The sequence below is a fragment of the Saccopteryx leptura genome, chromosome 1 (genome assembly GCF_036850995.1).
Source record: "Saccopteryx leptura isolate mSacLep1 chromosome 1, mSacLep1_pri_phased_curated, whole genome shotgun sequence".
NCBI lineage: Eukaryota > Metazoa > Chordata > Mammalia > Chiroptera > Emballonuridae > Saccopteryx > Saccopteryx leptura.
The window spans coordinates 295712535-295727742 of record NC_089503.1 but is presented as its reverse complement, the minus strand read 5'-3'; the positions used below and the strand labels follow the sequence as shown (position 1 = coordinate 295727742).

The window sequence follows — 15208 nt, the reverse complement described above, 5'->3', positions numbered from 1 at the left end:
AACTAAAGATTTATTTCAGGCAAAGTGATCATATCACCAAAATGTTACTTTTTCACTTTCTTTTTTTATTTCTTATAAGAGATGGTGGTATTTTTAAGGGGAGTATAGTTATTAGGCATTTGCTAGTATTGTTTTTATGTAGATACTTTAATTTACAGTCTTCTTTTATTTATTTATTTATTTATTTATTCATTTTAGAGAGAAGAGGGAGAGACAGAGAGAGAGAGAGAGAGAGAGAGAGAAGAGAGAGAGGAGAGACAGAGGGGGGGGGAGGAGCTGGAAGCATCAACTCCCATATGTGCCTTGACCAGGCAAGCCCAGGGTTTTGAACCAGCGACCTCAGCATTTCCAGGTCGACGCTTTATCCACTGTGCCACCATAGGTCAGGCAATTTACAGTCTTAATACCTATAAATTACAGTTGCATCACTAATTGTGTCTGTAAGTTATTACTTTGTAAATAGCATATGCCCATTTTCTCAATCATAGAAAACCAAGATATATATCCACATCATTCATGTGGCTGCAGTTTATCTGGCAGGTAGAGTAGGGCTTGATAGTCTTAAGTAGCCTGACTGGACTGTCTTTGAGTTAATGTTGGTTGTCAGTTGAAGCACTTTGGTTCTCCTTCAAAAGGCTTCTCCAGCAGGCTAGTTTAGACTTCTTTATATGGCAATCTGAGAGTAGCAAGCCAGTAGGAGCTAAAGCTTCAAGGTTTTATGTCAAATGGCCCTGATGACCACCTTCTAGTTTGGTGATTTGCTAAGAGAACTCACAGGACTCAGCATATAGTTGTACTCACGGCTATAACTTATAACAGCAAAAAGATGCTAAGTAAAATAAGCAGAGATAGGAAGTACATGAGGCAAAGTCCAAGGAGACCAAGCACAAGCTTCCAAAAGTGCTCTTAGTGGAGTCACACAGACTTGCTTAATTCTTCCAGCAACAAGTGTGGCAACGTATATGAAATGTCTCTCAGGGAAGTTCTCTACTGACTCACTACTGGGGGCTGAACATGTAGGCATCCTGTTTTTGTTCTGAGACTCCAAATTCAGTAGGAACCCATGTGTTCAGCATAAACTATATTGTTTGTATAAACAGTTTAGGTATAGGGAGCCACTCTTACTGGAAATCCTCCTGAAATTTAAGTTTCCAGATTCCAGCAAAGGGCCAACTTTGTAAGCAGGCCTTTTGAAGGATAGCAGTCAGGCCTGCTGTATTCACTTTTCTGTACTGGCCTTTTGAGGTTTAGGTACGGAACTCCCACGATGCCATTCTTCCTATATTCTATTGGTCAAATCAAGTCACAAGGCTGACCCAGATTCAAATGGGTGGAAAATAGACCATCTCTTTTGGGACAGTGTAATGATGAAAGGAAATTGGCTTCTCTCCTGCCCCCCACTCAACCATCTATCTCAAAACAAATATTTTTAAAACAGTTTTAATTGGCTTCATGTCTGTAAGTTTGCAGAATTGGTGTATCTGTTTTGTATGAATTTTCAGATTGAAGGTTGGATCTTGTTATTTCAAAAGATTTGGCTTAAGAAAACTAAAGGAGAGGAAAATATGATTGGGTAGAAATTGGTTTATACTGTTTTCCTAAATTTAATTAAAAGCAATCTTAGTAAATATGAAATGACCTCGTGTTCATTACTTTTCTCTAATTCTTGCTTGCTTACACATGTTAAATATTAATTTCCAGTTAAAATAAGACTTTTTTAACATTGCATTCTGTCCTACTTTAAGAGGATGTCTGTGCTTCATCAGAAGTCTGTCTTGGATATGATTAAAGAGTTCAGAAGAAATTGGCACGCTTTCTGTGACTCTGAGAGGACTACTGTGTGTGGTGCTGACTCCATGCTCTTGGCATTGCAGCTTTCCATAGCAGAGAACAACAAACAGGTTCGTAGACTATATTTAGGTTAACATTTTTTAAAAAGTGAATTTTGGTTGCTGCCTATTTGAATAAACTTCATTACATTATCCAGTTTGCAATAGATGCCCTTCTATGATAATATCAATATACTATTTTCTCAAATGCTTCTGCATATCTGTGTGAGAAATAACTATTGGATTTGAAATGATTTGTTTCAAAATTAAGGTCTTTATATGTATAATTTAACATAGGACATGCACATTTGATATTTAATTTGAAGTCTTAAGGTAAACATGCAACTTTTATGATTATTATGGTTAATTATCTTTTATAAGACTTCCTTCTCGAAAAAGATCTGGAAAGTACACATAGAAAATGTTTATTTAATATAATCAAGGTATGTTATGACTAATTTAAGACTCTCTAGTATAGATTAACTGTACCTAAGCCAGGCTGTGAATCAGAATCATTTGGGAAGGCTTTTGAAATAAATTAGTTTCTGTGCCCCAATCTTGGAAATTCTGATTCTCTTAATCTGCACTGAGATCCTGGAAATTGTCTTTTTTTTTAATCTCCCTGAAGTGATTCTTCAATAGTTGGTTTAGGCCAAACTACTGTTTAAAATGAGCTCACGTTAGAGGGCTAGAGCCATTCAGATGAGAGATGGATGACTATAGGCTGCAGTGGTAGAATTCTAGATAGTATTCTTAAAGGAATGGAAGTCTTTGGATGGGAAAGGGTAAAGAAGGTATGAAGGAAGGGGCAAATTTAGAAGAAGCATCCAGGGGGAATCAAAGTCATGATGATTTGAAGATGATAAGGAGGCTGTCTTGACTAGAGAAGAAGATTTATGAAGGGAGTTCTTCCAATTTGAAATAGGATGGTCAAAGAAGGCCTCATCTAGAAGTTTCCATTTGAGCAAAGATTTGAATGAGTGGAAGGAAGCGTTGGTCGTGGAGATTTAGGTGGGAAGGAACTACCCGGCAAAGGGGAAGCAGATACAAGGGCCCTGAGGTGGGACTATGCCTGGCATGTTCAAGGAACAGCAAGAAAGCCAATTACAGCTGTTTATATAAATGTTCATTTCTCCCCTTTCCCTCTATTCCACCAATTTTTTTTCTCTCCTTCTTTCTTTATTTATTTAGTTATTTTTGAGCTTCTACTGGGTGCCACCAGGCATTGTGATATTAGGATAGCCCCTATGGAACAGTTTCCTCAGAAAAGAGTCTTCTCATCCTGCTTGAATGGTGTCCGGTTGAGCTGCCCATGTGCTGGGAACCTAAAGGGAGCGTCAACATTAGAATATGAACAGACCTGTCATTCATGTGATTTTCATTTGGGTGCTCTTCTCAGCTGCTCTCTTCAGTCCAGAGACTGGTTTGCCCTCACCAGGAAAGAAACCTCGGATTTTCTGCCAAGATAGGTGACTGTTGTGCCCAATTTCAGCAGAAATGAGCTATTAGGCAAAATCGAATTGAAATTACTCAGAGAGGTAATCATAATACTGAAGCTACTTCAAAAATCTCTTCATAGGCAAGTGTCTTCACTGTCACCGTCCGATGGGTAGATTTTTTCTTTCTGGTGGCTATATTAAGATGATTTGCCTTTAAGGACTTGGGCTTTACATGGCAGGGTGCGCAGTGAGGGTCTGCTATCCAGTTTCCCCTTTATGTACTCAGCTTTGTCTTCTAAACTTTGTGCTCAGAGTTCATAAAAACCAGGTGGTCTTGGGTGCCAGGGAGTGGTAGAGAGCAGGGAAACACAGGCCCTCCATTTGCTTACCCTTTATATTGGCCCTTTCTTTTGTTGTTGACCTTTTGTAATTTCTCTTCTCTTATGGACAATTCAGTAATGCATAAAAAATGTGTTCCTGTTTTCTCCTGTACTTTTAGGTATTTTATACCAGGAGAGGTTTCTCTGCAAATACTGATACATATGTAATGTGTTTATTATAAATTATAACAGATGGTGTACATTCTTTCTGCATCTTGTTTTTATTATCCAGCCCTGTTTTTAAGACCTCTTCAGGTACTGATAGAAATGGTGATCTAATTCATTCATCTTATTAGTCATCCTTTGTATGACTGATACATTTTTTTCACATTTGAAACTTTGGGTTGTTTGAAGTTTTTGGTATTACAGGCATTCCTGCACTGAAAAGAAGCTCTCTCGCCCCCAAGCCCAGCAGGTCTATAATTTGATTCAATAGTACCATACTGCTCTTCAACTTGCTGCTAGAATTTACATTTATGTCAACAGTGCAGAAAAGTACCGTTTCCTTCTCTTTCTCTCCATATTAGATGTTGTCAAACTTCATTAGAAAAGAGAAAAAAATGGTACTTCATTTTAAATTGTCAGATAACTAACTAAAGCATTTGAACATCTTTTAAAATGTTTATTTGACCATTTAGATGTATGCTTCCTAAACTGTCTGTTTATTTATTTTGCCATTGAGTTGCTTATGTTTCTTTCTTATTCTGTGAAAGAGTTCTACATGTATTTTAGATACTTTTTGTTTTATACTTGTTGATGTCTTTCAGTGTGCTCCATGCAACCCACTTCCAGTGGGTGTACTTGCCTTATGTTGTTTCATCAGTATGCCAGACTGATTTGTAATAATTGCCTCAATTTCTCTCTCTTTATTTCCCCGTGCTTGGTCACCAAGGTTCAACCTTCAGCTAGCCCCTTCCATTTATACAGTATCCTCAGAATTGAGGATATTGAGTTTTACTTTGGTATGATATGATCAAGTACTCATTGGACATTTTACCTTTATGTCTCATTACTGTCTCCACATCTGGTTTTAAAAGTAGACCACATTGTTTGCTCCCTCCACTTACTATCCTGTTTATCCTCTTAGTCTCAGTGGTATGTATCATTGTTCACTCTATCACTGACGCCAGACCCCTAAGGGTCATCATAGTCTCTTTCCTTTGATCCCCACTGCAATACATTTCTAAGTCTTTCCAGTCTTATTGCTTGAGCATTAAAATAAAATATGTCCTATTTTAATAATCTGAAGAAATGGTATTAAGGTAGATAATAGATTCTGAGGATACTGTATAAATGGAAGGGGCTAGCTGAAGGTTGAACCTTGGTGACCAAGCACGGGGAAATAGAGAGAAATTGAGGCAATTATTACAAATCACTATTGTTTAGTAATTGAGGGCTATTCTGTAATCAGAGCATGTTAAGATCACCTCTTATTTTTGTTCACTTGTATATAAATAATGAAAAAGTAAATATATCAACAAGCTAAGTAGGATGTAGCTTGAAAACATTTTAGTTCTCATTGTACAAATTTTGATATATATAAAATATTCAATCTAAGTCAGTTTTTCTTCAGGACTTATCTGTGTAGCATTTCTACTTGCTAATTCACTTTAGTCAGTGTGAAAGTTCAGATTCTGGGTGGGAAAGAAAGAGTGGTGAATTGCATCTGAGCTTTTCACAGTTTGTGTAGATATATACACCTGGAGTGGAGAGGGTGGGCTGCTATTCATGTTTACTCTAACTTTATGTGCAGACTTAGCTTAGGCAATCTCAACTGTGCTCAGACTTCCCAGTTGCTCAGCATATGAAGCAACATGCTGATATGCCTGCAGGTGCATTCGTACAGTAATAAAAGGGTGGACTTGGTTGTGTATATCCTTCACCTATATTTTTTATGCTGTGTTTGCAGTCTAGGTTTTTAATTCTCTTAAATTTGAGAACATGAGTCCCTAAAGTATAGTCCTTATGACTGAATTTGACTATGGTAAAACTTTTGAGTACCTAGTAAAATTGTTAGTCTGTCTATTGGCATGTTTCTTTTCTTAACTGATTCAGTGGGGAAACAGAAAAGGTATATTAAAATAATCTTTGAGCCTGACCAGGCGGTGGCTCAGTGGATAGAGCGTCGGACTGGGATGCAGAGGACCCAGTTTCGAGACCCCGAAGTTGCCAGCTTGAGCACGGGCTCATCTGGTTTGAGCAAAGCTCACCAGCTTGGACCCAAGGTCACTGGCTCGAGCAAGGGGTCACTTGGTCTGCTGTAGCCCCACGGTCAAGGCACATATGAGAAAGCAATCAATGAACAACTAAGGTGTCGCAATAAAAAACTAATGATTGATGCTTCTCATCTCTCTCTGTTCCTGTCTGTCTGTCCCTATCTATCCCTCTTCTCTGTCTCTAAAAAAAAAAAAAAAAAAAGATAATAATCTTTGAGTTTTAGGTTTTCGGCATGTTTTCAGAGAAGGCAGATTTTTTAGCTTAAATCATTTTACACTTCTCTAGCAGTTTTATACACTAAAGATTTAACCTGTTGTAGATTCATTCACTATTGACTTCATTATATGGCAAATATATGTGACTTCATTAAGTTGCAAATAATATTTTAGCTTTTCTTTCCTTTGGAATTGGCTTCAGAGCTTGACTCGGTCTTGCAATTGCATTATAAAGGCTCTTTTCACCTTAAAAAGCCTTCAGAACATTGCAAATGTTCCTTTGGATGAAACAGACAAAGATGTTAATTTTATAGCTTTGTAGAAAGCAACCACTCACTGTTAGCCTGTGGTTGACTCATATTTGAAAATGGAGTAACAGAGACATAACAAGAAGAAACAGATTTTAAAATTGAATTACACTTATATACGTTTCCTCCCCCAGCAAACAATTATTTTACATTGAATTAGAAGGGAAAGGCAACTGACATTTTTGATTACCTACAATTTATAAGGTGTTTGTTTGTTTATTTATTTAATTGAATTAATTGGAGTGACACTGATTAACAAAATTATGCAGTTTCAGGTGTACAGTTTAAAACACATCCTCTGTACACTGTATTGTATGCTCACTACTCTAAGTCAAGTCTCCTTCCATCATCATTTATCCCCCCTTACTCTCTTCCACCTCCCCATCCATGGCTCCCATAAGTCACCACACTGTTTTCTATGTCCATTAATTTTTCCTTTTTTTTCCTTTCATCTTTTTTGCATAATCTGTCCACTTGTCCACCGCCCTTACCCAGCTCCCACTCCTGACAGCTGTCTGCCTGCTCTCTGAGTCTGTCTCTGTTTTGTTTATTAGTTCAGTTTGTTCATTAGATTCCACATCTGAGTGAAATCATATGGTACTTGTCTTTCTTTGACTGACTTATTTCATTTCGCATGATGGTGTCTAGGTCCATTCATGCTGTTGCAAAAGGTAAGTTTTCCTTCTTTATTACAGCTGTGTAGTATTCCACTGTGTAAATACACTATAGCTTTTTTATCCATTCCTCTACTAATGGTAACTTGGGCTGTTTCCAAACCTTAAGGTGTTATTTAATCTTCACAATCTCATTTTATAACCAGGGAAACTAACTCAGAAGGATTTCACACAGCCAATTAATACCGTTAAGTAGATCTTCTCTTTTCTCTTTTAATAATAAAAATTCTAGTTAGTTAAAAATATAAAGTTTATTTAAAATGTTGAGTAATAACAAAAATAACTTGGATAAAATATACAAAGTATGAGTGCTCTGAAAAAGTGTAACTCTTGCTTTTTCTCATTTTATTCTTGTGAAATATAATCCTTCGTATGTTCATCAAAGAATTAAAGCTTTGAACATTTTGAACTTCTTTCGAATATTAGCCAGCTGGCATGTTTTCCTAGCAAAACATTTTCTGATTTGACCACAGACTCTCTCTCAATCAGTTGTTCCAGGTTTGAATAATAGAATATGCTGTCATGGTAGGCACCTGATCATGAAAACTGATATCTGGAGTGCATTTTTATTTGGATTTAAAATGTTTTTACAGTTCCAGTATAAACACAGTTAATCTAGTCAGAGCCTTTTCTCACAAGATCAAGAACTTGCATATTTTTACTTTAACCAGTTATAGTCAACAGAATGAGAATAATTTTACATTTACATTAAGCAGAATCTTAATTCATTTTTCCATGAAGGTTGTTGCACTAAAATGGTTTAAAAATTTTTTGAGGCCCTGGCTGGTTGGCTCAGCTGTAAAGCGTCAGCCAGGCATGTATAAGTCCAGGGTTTGATTCCCGATCAGGGCACACAGAAGAAGCAACCATCTGCTTCTCCACTCCTTCCCGTTCTCTCTCTCTCTCTCTCTCTCTCTCTCTTTCTCTTTCTCTCTCTTTCTTTCTCTTCCCCTCCTGCAGCCATGGTTTGAGCAATTTGGGTCCGGGTGCTGAGGATGGCTCCATGGCCTTGCCTTACGTGCTGAAATAGCTCTGTTCAGAGCAACGGAGCAGCGGCCCCAGATGGGCAGAACATTGCCTCCTAGTGGGCTTGCTGGGTGCATCCTGGTCAGGGTACATGTGGGGGTCTGTCTCTCTGGCTCCCTGCCTCCCTTCCTCTCACTTAATAAAAGAAAAAAATAAAAGAATTTTTGAGATAAAACAATTTAGTTTTGAAACTCGAAATAACTGGATTTATTTAATTTAAATAGCATTTGGAGATATTATAGTATGTAACCTTTGTGAGATTGGGAAGTAAAGTTTGCAATTTTTTATTTAATGCTGAGATATTACGAATTGTCTTGTGTTGGATTATGGATCTAAGGTTTGAGAATTAATGATTTTTTGGGGGTTCATTGAACTAGTTTTATGAAATATGATTAATTCTCATAACTGATGTAACAGGTTCCTACTCTAAGGACAATAAGGATAATTGTCTTAGTGGCTTTCATATGGATGAGTAGAGAGCTTATTATTTTAAGGCAGTTTATATACTTTGTCTTAAATTTGGATAGTAGTAACTAGAAACTACAGCTAATCTTTATAAAAGATATAAAGGTATAGATGGGAAAGAGTCAGATATATAGAAATAGTACTACATTATATAGTTCTGTTTGATTTCATTCTGTTATTCTTCATTGGCTAAATATTATGTTACAATTTAGTTCCAATGAGTTAAAATATCCACCAGTCATTAAATGCAATTAGTGGAAAGACTAGGTGTTAGCAGAAACTACTAGAATATTAATGGAGCTTAACTGTAGAAGAGAGCAACATGGATACTTTTACAAAACCACATAGGGAAACTTAAAAATATTTGTTATTCATGAAGCATTAGAAAGGAGCAGTTAGGATTTTTTTTACTGAATTGGGGTTGACATTTTGTGAAGGACACTGTTATTAATATCTGGGATATAAACTGAAGGCAGAATGTAATCATTATAAAAAAAAAGCCTTCAAAATGTCCATTGAAATAATCTACCATGTAGATATTGAAGAAGAGAAAAAAGAGAACAGCTTTTAGAAAGAAACCTGCATGTGACTTTTTAGCACTTGCTTGCATACAGTTTAGTGTGTCCCTGAGCAGGGAAGAAAAGAAATCTTCTTTGATTCAAGGTTTTAGAACTGATATTTTGCTTTACCTGGAAGAGTAATGAAATGAAACATAATTTTTTAAAATTTAGTTTTTATAATCAAATTTTAAGACTAACACTTGGAATAAATAGTGTTTGTGGTATGTGGGAATTCACTATGACTTTTGACGATTTTTAAATAAGAGATTAAAAATACATTAGCTAAAAGAACTAATAGAAGCTAAATATTAACAGAATCAAATGTTTCCCCAATCAGTAGTACTTAATTAAGTACAGTCAATCTATTCCCCCAATTTGGGTAGAAGAAATTTAGTGAAGTTCAGGTAACAGACAATGTTTGTATACATATTTGCCAATTTGTCACATGTGAACTTGCCATAGTTGTTCATATTTTATAAAATCATCAAAATACTTTTTTTTTTTATAATAATTTTATTTTTTTAATGGGGTGACATCAATAAATCAGGATACATATATTCAAAGATAACAAGTCCAGGTTATCTTGTCGTTCAATTATGTTGCATACCCACCACCCAAAGTCAGATTGTCCTCTGTCACCTTCTATCTTGTTTTCTTTGTGCCCCTCTCCCTCCCCCTTTCCCTCTCCCATTCCCCCCTCCCCGCCATAACCACCACACTCTTATCAATGTCTCTTAGTTTCACTTTTATGTCCCACCTACTGTATGGAATAATGCAGTTCCTGGTTTTTTCTGATTTACTTATTTCGCTTCGTATCATGTTATCAAGATCCCACCATTTTGCTGTAAATGATCCGATGTCATCATTTCTTATGGCTGAGTAGTATTCCATAGTGTATATGTGCCACATCTTCTTTATCCAGTCATCTATCGACGGGATTTTTGGTTGTTTCCATGTCCTGGCCACTGTGAACAATGCTGCAATAAACATGGGGCTGCATGTGTCTTTACGTATCAATGTTTCTGAGTTTTGGGGGTATATACCCAGTAGAGGGATTGCTGGGTCATAAGGTAGTTCTAGTTTCAGTTTTTTGAGGAACCACCATACTTTCTTCCATAATGGTTGTACTACTTTACATTCCCACCAACAGTGGATGAGGGTTCCTTTTTCTCCACAGCCTCTCCAACATTTGTTATTACCTGTCTTGCTAATAATAGCTAATCGAACAGGTGTGAGGTGGTATCTCATTGCCGTTTTGATTTGCATTTCTCTAATAGCTAAAGAAGATGAGCATCTTTTCATATGTCTGTTGGCCATTTGTATTTCTTCCTGAGAGAAGTGTCTGTTCATATCCTCTTCCCATTTTTTTATTGGATTGTTTGTTTGTTTGTTGTTGAGTTTTATGAGTTCTTTGTAAATTTTGGATATTAGGCCCTTATCTGAGCTGTTGTTTGAAAATATCATTTCCCATTTAGTTGGCTGTCTGTTTATTTTGTTATCAGTTTCTCTTGCTGAGCAAAAACTTCTTAGTCTGATGTAGTCCCATTCATTAATTTTTGCCTTCACTTCTCTTGCCTGTGGAGTCAAATTCATAAAATGCTCTTTAAAACCCAGGTCCATGAGTTGAGTACCTATGTCTTCTTCTATGTACTTAATTGTTTCAGGTCTTATGTTTAGATCTTTGATCCATTTTGAGTTAATTTTTGTACAGGGGGAGAGACTGTAGTCCAGTTTCATTCTTTTGCATGTGGCTTTCCAGTTTTCCCAGCACCATTTATTGAAGAGGCTTTCTTTTCTCCATTGTGTGTTGTTGGCCCCTTTATCAAAAATTATTTGACTATATATATGTGGTTTTATTTCTGGACTTTCTATTCTGTTCCATTGGTCTGAGTGTCTATTTTTCTGCCAATACCATGCTGTTTTGATTGTCGTGGCCCTATAATAGAGTTTGAAGTCAGGTATTGTAATGCCCCCAGCTTCATTCTTTTTCTTTAGGATTGCTTTGGCTATCGGGGTTTTTTATAGTTCCATATAAATCTGATGATTTTTTGCTCTATTTCTTTAAAAAACGTCATTGGAAGTTTGATGGGAATTGCATTAAATTTGTATATTGCTTTGGGTAATATAGCCATCTTGATTATATTTATTCTTCCTAGCCAAGAACAAGGTATATTCTTCCATCTCATTATATCTTTTTCGATTTCCCTTAACAATGGTTTATAGTTTTCATTATATAAGTCCTTTACATTCTTTGTTATGTTTATTCCTAAGTATTTTATTTTTTTTGTTGCAATCGTGAAGGGGATTATTCTTTTGAGTTCGTTCTCAATTGTTTCATTGTTGGCATATAGAAAGGCTATTGACTTCTGTATGTTAATTTTGTATCCTGCGACCTTACTGTATTGGCTTATTGTTTCTAGTAAGTAGTCTTTTTGTGGATTCTTTGGGGTTTTCGACGTATAGGATCATATCATCTGCAAAAAGTGATACCTTTACTTCTTCTTTTCCGATATGGATGCCTTTTATTTCTTTGTCTTCTCTGATTGCTCTGGCGAGAACCTCTAGTACCACATTAAATAACAGTGGAGAGAATGGACTACCCTGTCTTGTTCCTGATTTAAGGGGGAAAGCCTTCAGTTTAGTGCCATTTAATATGATGTTAGCTGATGGTTTATCATATATGGCCTTTATCATGTTGAGATATTTTCCTTCTATACCCATTTTGTTGAGAGTCTTAAGCATAAAATTGTGTTGTATTTTATCAAAAGCCTTTTCTGCGTCTATTGATAAGATCATGTGGTTTTTGTTCTTTGTTTTGTTGATATGTGTATTACGTTAACCGTTTTACGTATGTTGAACCATCCTTGAGATTCTGGGATGAATCCCACTTGATCATGATGTATTATTTTTTTAATATGTTGTTGTATTCGATTTGCTAGTATTTTGTTTAGTATTTTAGCATCTGTATTCATTAGAGATACTGGTCTGTAGTTTTCTTTTTTTGTGCCATCCTTGCCTGGTTTTGGGATGAGGGTTATGTTGGCCTCATAAAATGTGTTTGGAAGTATTGCTTCTTCTTCAATTTTTTGGAAGACTTTGAGTAGAATAGGAACCAACTCTTCTTTGAATGTTTGATAAAATTCGCTGGTATAGCCGTCAGGGCCTGGACTTTTATTTTTGGGGAGGTTTTTAATGGTTTTTTCTATTTCTTCTCTACTGATAGGTCTGTTTAGGCTTTTTGCTTCTTCTTGACTCAGTCTAGGAAGGTTGTATTGTTCTAGGAATTTATCCATTTCTTCTAGGTTGTTGAATTTAGTGGCATAAAGTTTTTCATAGTATTCTACAATAATTCTTTGTATATCTACGGTGTCCGTGGTGATTTCTCCTCTTTCATTTTGGATTTTGTTTATATGAGTTCTTTCTCTTTTTTCCTTGGTAAGTCTTGCCAAGGGCTTGTCAATTTTGTTGATCTTTTCAAAGAACCAGCTCCTTGTTCTATTAATTTTTTCTATAGTTTTTCTGTTCTCTAATTCATTTATTTCTGCTCTGATTTTTATTATCTCCTTTCTTCGGCTGGTTTTGGGTTGTCTTTGTTCTTCTTTTTCTAGTTCCTTAAGGTGGGAAGTTAAGTGGTTCACTTGGGCTCTCTCTTGTTTGTTCATATATGCCTGAAGTGATATGAACTTCCCTCTTATCACTGCTTTTGCTGCATCCCATAGATTCTGATATGTCGTATTGTCATTTTCATTAGTCTGTATATATCTTTTGATCTCTGCACTTATTTCTTCTTTGACCCATTCATTTTTTAAAAGTATGTTGTTTAGTTTCCACATTTTTGTGGGATTTTTTTCCTCTTTTTTGCAGTTGAATTCTAGTTTCAAGGCTTTATGATCAGAAAATATGCTTGGTACAACTTCAACTTTTCTGAATTTGCTGATGTTGTTTTTGTGGCCCAACATATGGTCAATTCTTCAGAATGATCCATGTACACTGGAGAAAAATGTATACTCAGTCACTTTGGGATGAAATGTCCTGTAGATGTCTATCATATCCAGGTGCTCTAGTGTTTTGTTTAAGGCCACTATGTCTTTGTTGATTCTCTGTTTGGATGACTGATCTAGAGCCGTCAGCGGTGTATTGAGGTCTCCAAGTATGATTGTGTTTTTGTCAGTTTTTGTTTTAAGGTCAATAAGTAGCTGTCTTATATATTTTGGTGCTCCTTGGTTTGGTGCATATATATTAAGAATTGTTATGTCTTCTTGATTCAGTGTCCCCTTAGCCATTATGAAATGGCCATTTTTGTCTCTGAGTACTTTTCCTCTCTTGTAGTCAGCATTATCCGATATGAGTATTGCTACACCTGCTTTTTTTTGGATGTTATTTGCTTGGAGTATTGTTTTCCAGCCTTTCACTTTGAATTTGTTTTTATCCTTGTTACTTAGATGAGTTTCCTGTAGGCAGCATACAGTTGGATTTTCTTTTTTAATCCATTCTGCTACTCTGTGCCTTTTTATTGGTGAGTTTAATCCATTTACATTTAGTGTAATTATTGATACTTGTGAGTTCCCTATTGCCATTTTATATCTTGCTTTCTGTTGGTTTTGTGTCTTGTTTGATCCTTCTCTTTCGTTTTTCTATCTTTTGTTTTTATTTGGTTGTATTCCATACATCTTTCCTCTGTTGCTATCTTTTTTATCTCATGTGCTTTTGTGGTGGTTTTTTCAATGGTGGTTACCTTTGAGTAATGAAAAGGGTCCCTACCCTGTTCATTGTAGCAAACTATTTTGTGAGTACTTTTGCACTCCATCGTCCTTTGCTACTGTTAATCTCCATCCTCTCCCCCTCTTTCTTTTTGTTGTTGTCACAGTTTAAATTTGGTTTTATTGTGTTCTTCTTGGAGCTTTTACTTCTGGCTCTGTTTTTTTTTTTTTGTTCTTTGTATCTGATTGGAGAACCCCATTTAGTAATTCCTGGAGTGGGGGTTTTCTGATGATAAATTCCCTCATCTTTTCTGTATCTGTGAATGTTTTTATTTCTCCTTCATATTTGAAGGATAGCTTTGATGGGTATAGTATTCGTGGCTGAAAGTTCCTCTCTTTCAGGATTTTAAATATTGGGGTCCACTCTCTTCTAGCTTGTAGAGTTTCTGCTGAGAAATCTGATGATAATCTAATGGGCCTTCCTTTATATGTTGTATTCTTCTTTTCCCTGGCTGCCTTGAGAATTTTTTCTTTGCTGTTGGTTTGTGTCAATTTCATTATGATATGCCTTGGAGTAGGTTTGTTGGGGTTAAGAAAACTCGGAGTTCTGTTTGCTTCTTGAACTTGAGGCTTTAGTTCTTTCCACAGGCTTGGGAAATTCTCATCTATTATTTGTTTGAGTATGTTCTCCATTCCATTTTCTCTCTCTTCTCCTTCTGATATACCTATTATTCTTATGTTATTCTTTTTGATGGAGTCAGATAATTCTTGTAGGGCTATCTCATTTTTTTAAATTTTTGAGTCTCTTTCTTCTTCTCTCTGTTGTGCCTCAAGTTGCTTGTCTTCTATTTCACTAATCCTCTCTTCTATCTGACCTGTTCTATTAGCTAAGCTTGTTACTTCGTTTTTCAGCTCGTGAATTGAGTTTTTCATCTCTGTTTGATTTGTTTTTATAGTTTCAATTTCCTTGGACATATATTCTTTGTTTTCATTGAGTTGTTTTCTGAGCTCCCTCAATTGCCTTTCTGTGTTTTCTTGTATATCTCGGAGTATTTTTAGGATTTCTATCTTGAATTCTCTGTCATTTAGCTCCAAGGTTTCCAATATATTAAATTTTTTCTCCATAGATTTTTCCTCATCTAGCTGTGTTACCTCTCTTTCTTTTGTATCAATGATATTCGATTTTCTCTTCCTTAATGGCCTCTGAGGGTGGTTTTGTTGATAGTATTAATGAGATTTAATAAAGAATAAAAAGTTAAAAAAAATAAAAAAATAAATCAAAAAGATTTGTTTTTTTTTTTTAAAATTAATAATGAAATAAAGAAAAATAAAATAAAATAAAAATTTAAAAAAAAGGAAATTATTCCCCCCCTCCTTTTTTCCTCTCCTCTCTTC

At 35.8% G+C, this 15208-nt stretch overlaps 1 protein-coding gene across 1 annotated transcript in view; it reads left to right on the top strand.

Annotated features, from left to right (window-relative positions):
- PARPBP (PARP1 binding protein) overlaps positions 1-15208 on the top strand; it is a 63904-nt gene that overhangs the window by 1761 nt on the left and 46935 nt on the right. The window contains exon 2 of the mRNA XM_066356519.1: positions 1746-1901. Within this exon, the coding sequence (XP_066212616.1) occupies positions 1749-1901 (153 nt within the window). The 5' untranslated portion in view covers positions 1746-1748. The remainder of the gene's footprint in view (positions 1-1745; positions 1902-15208) is intronic.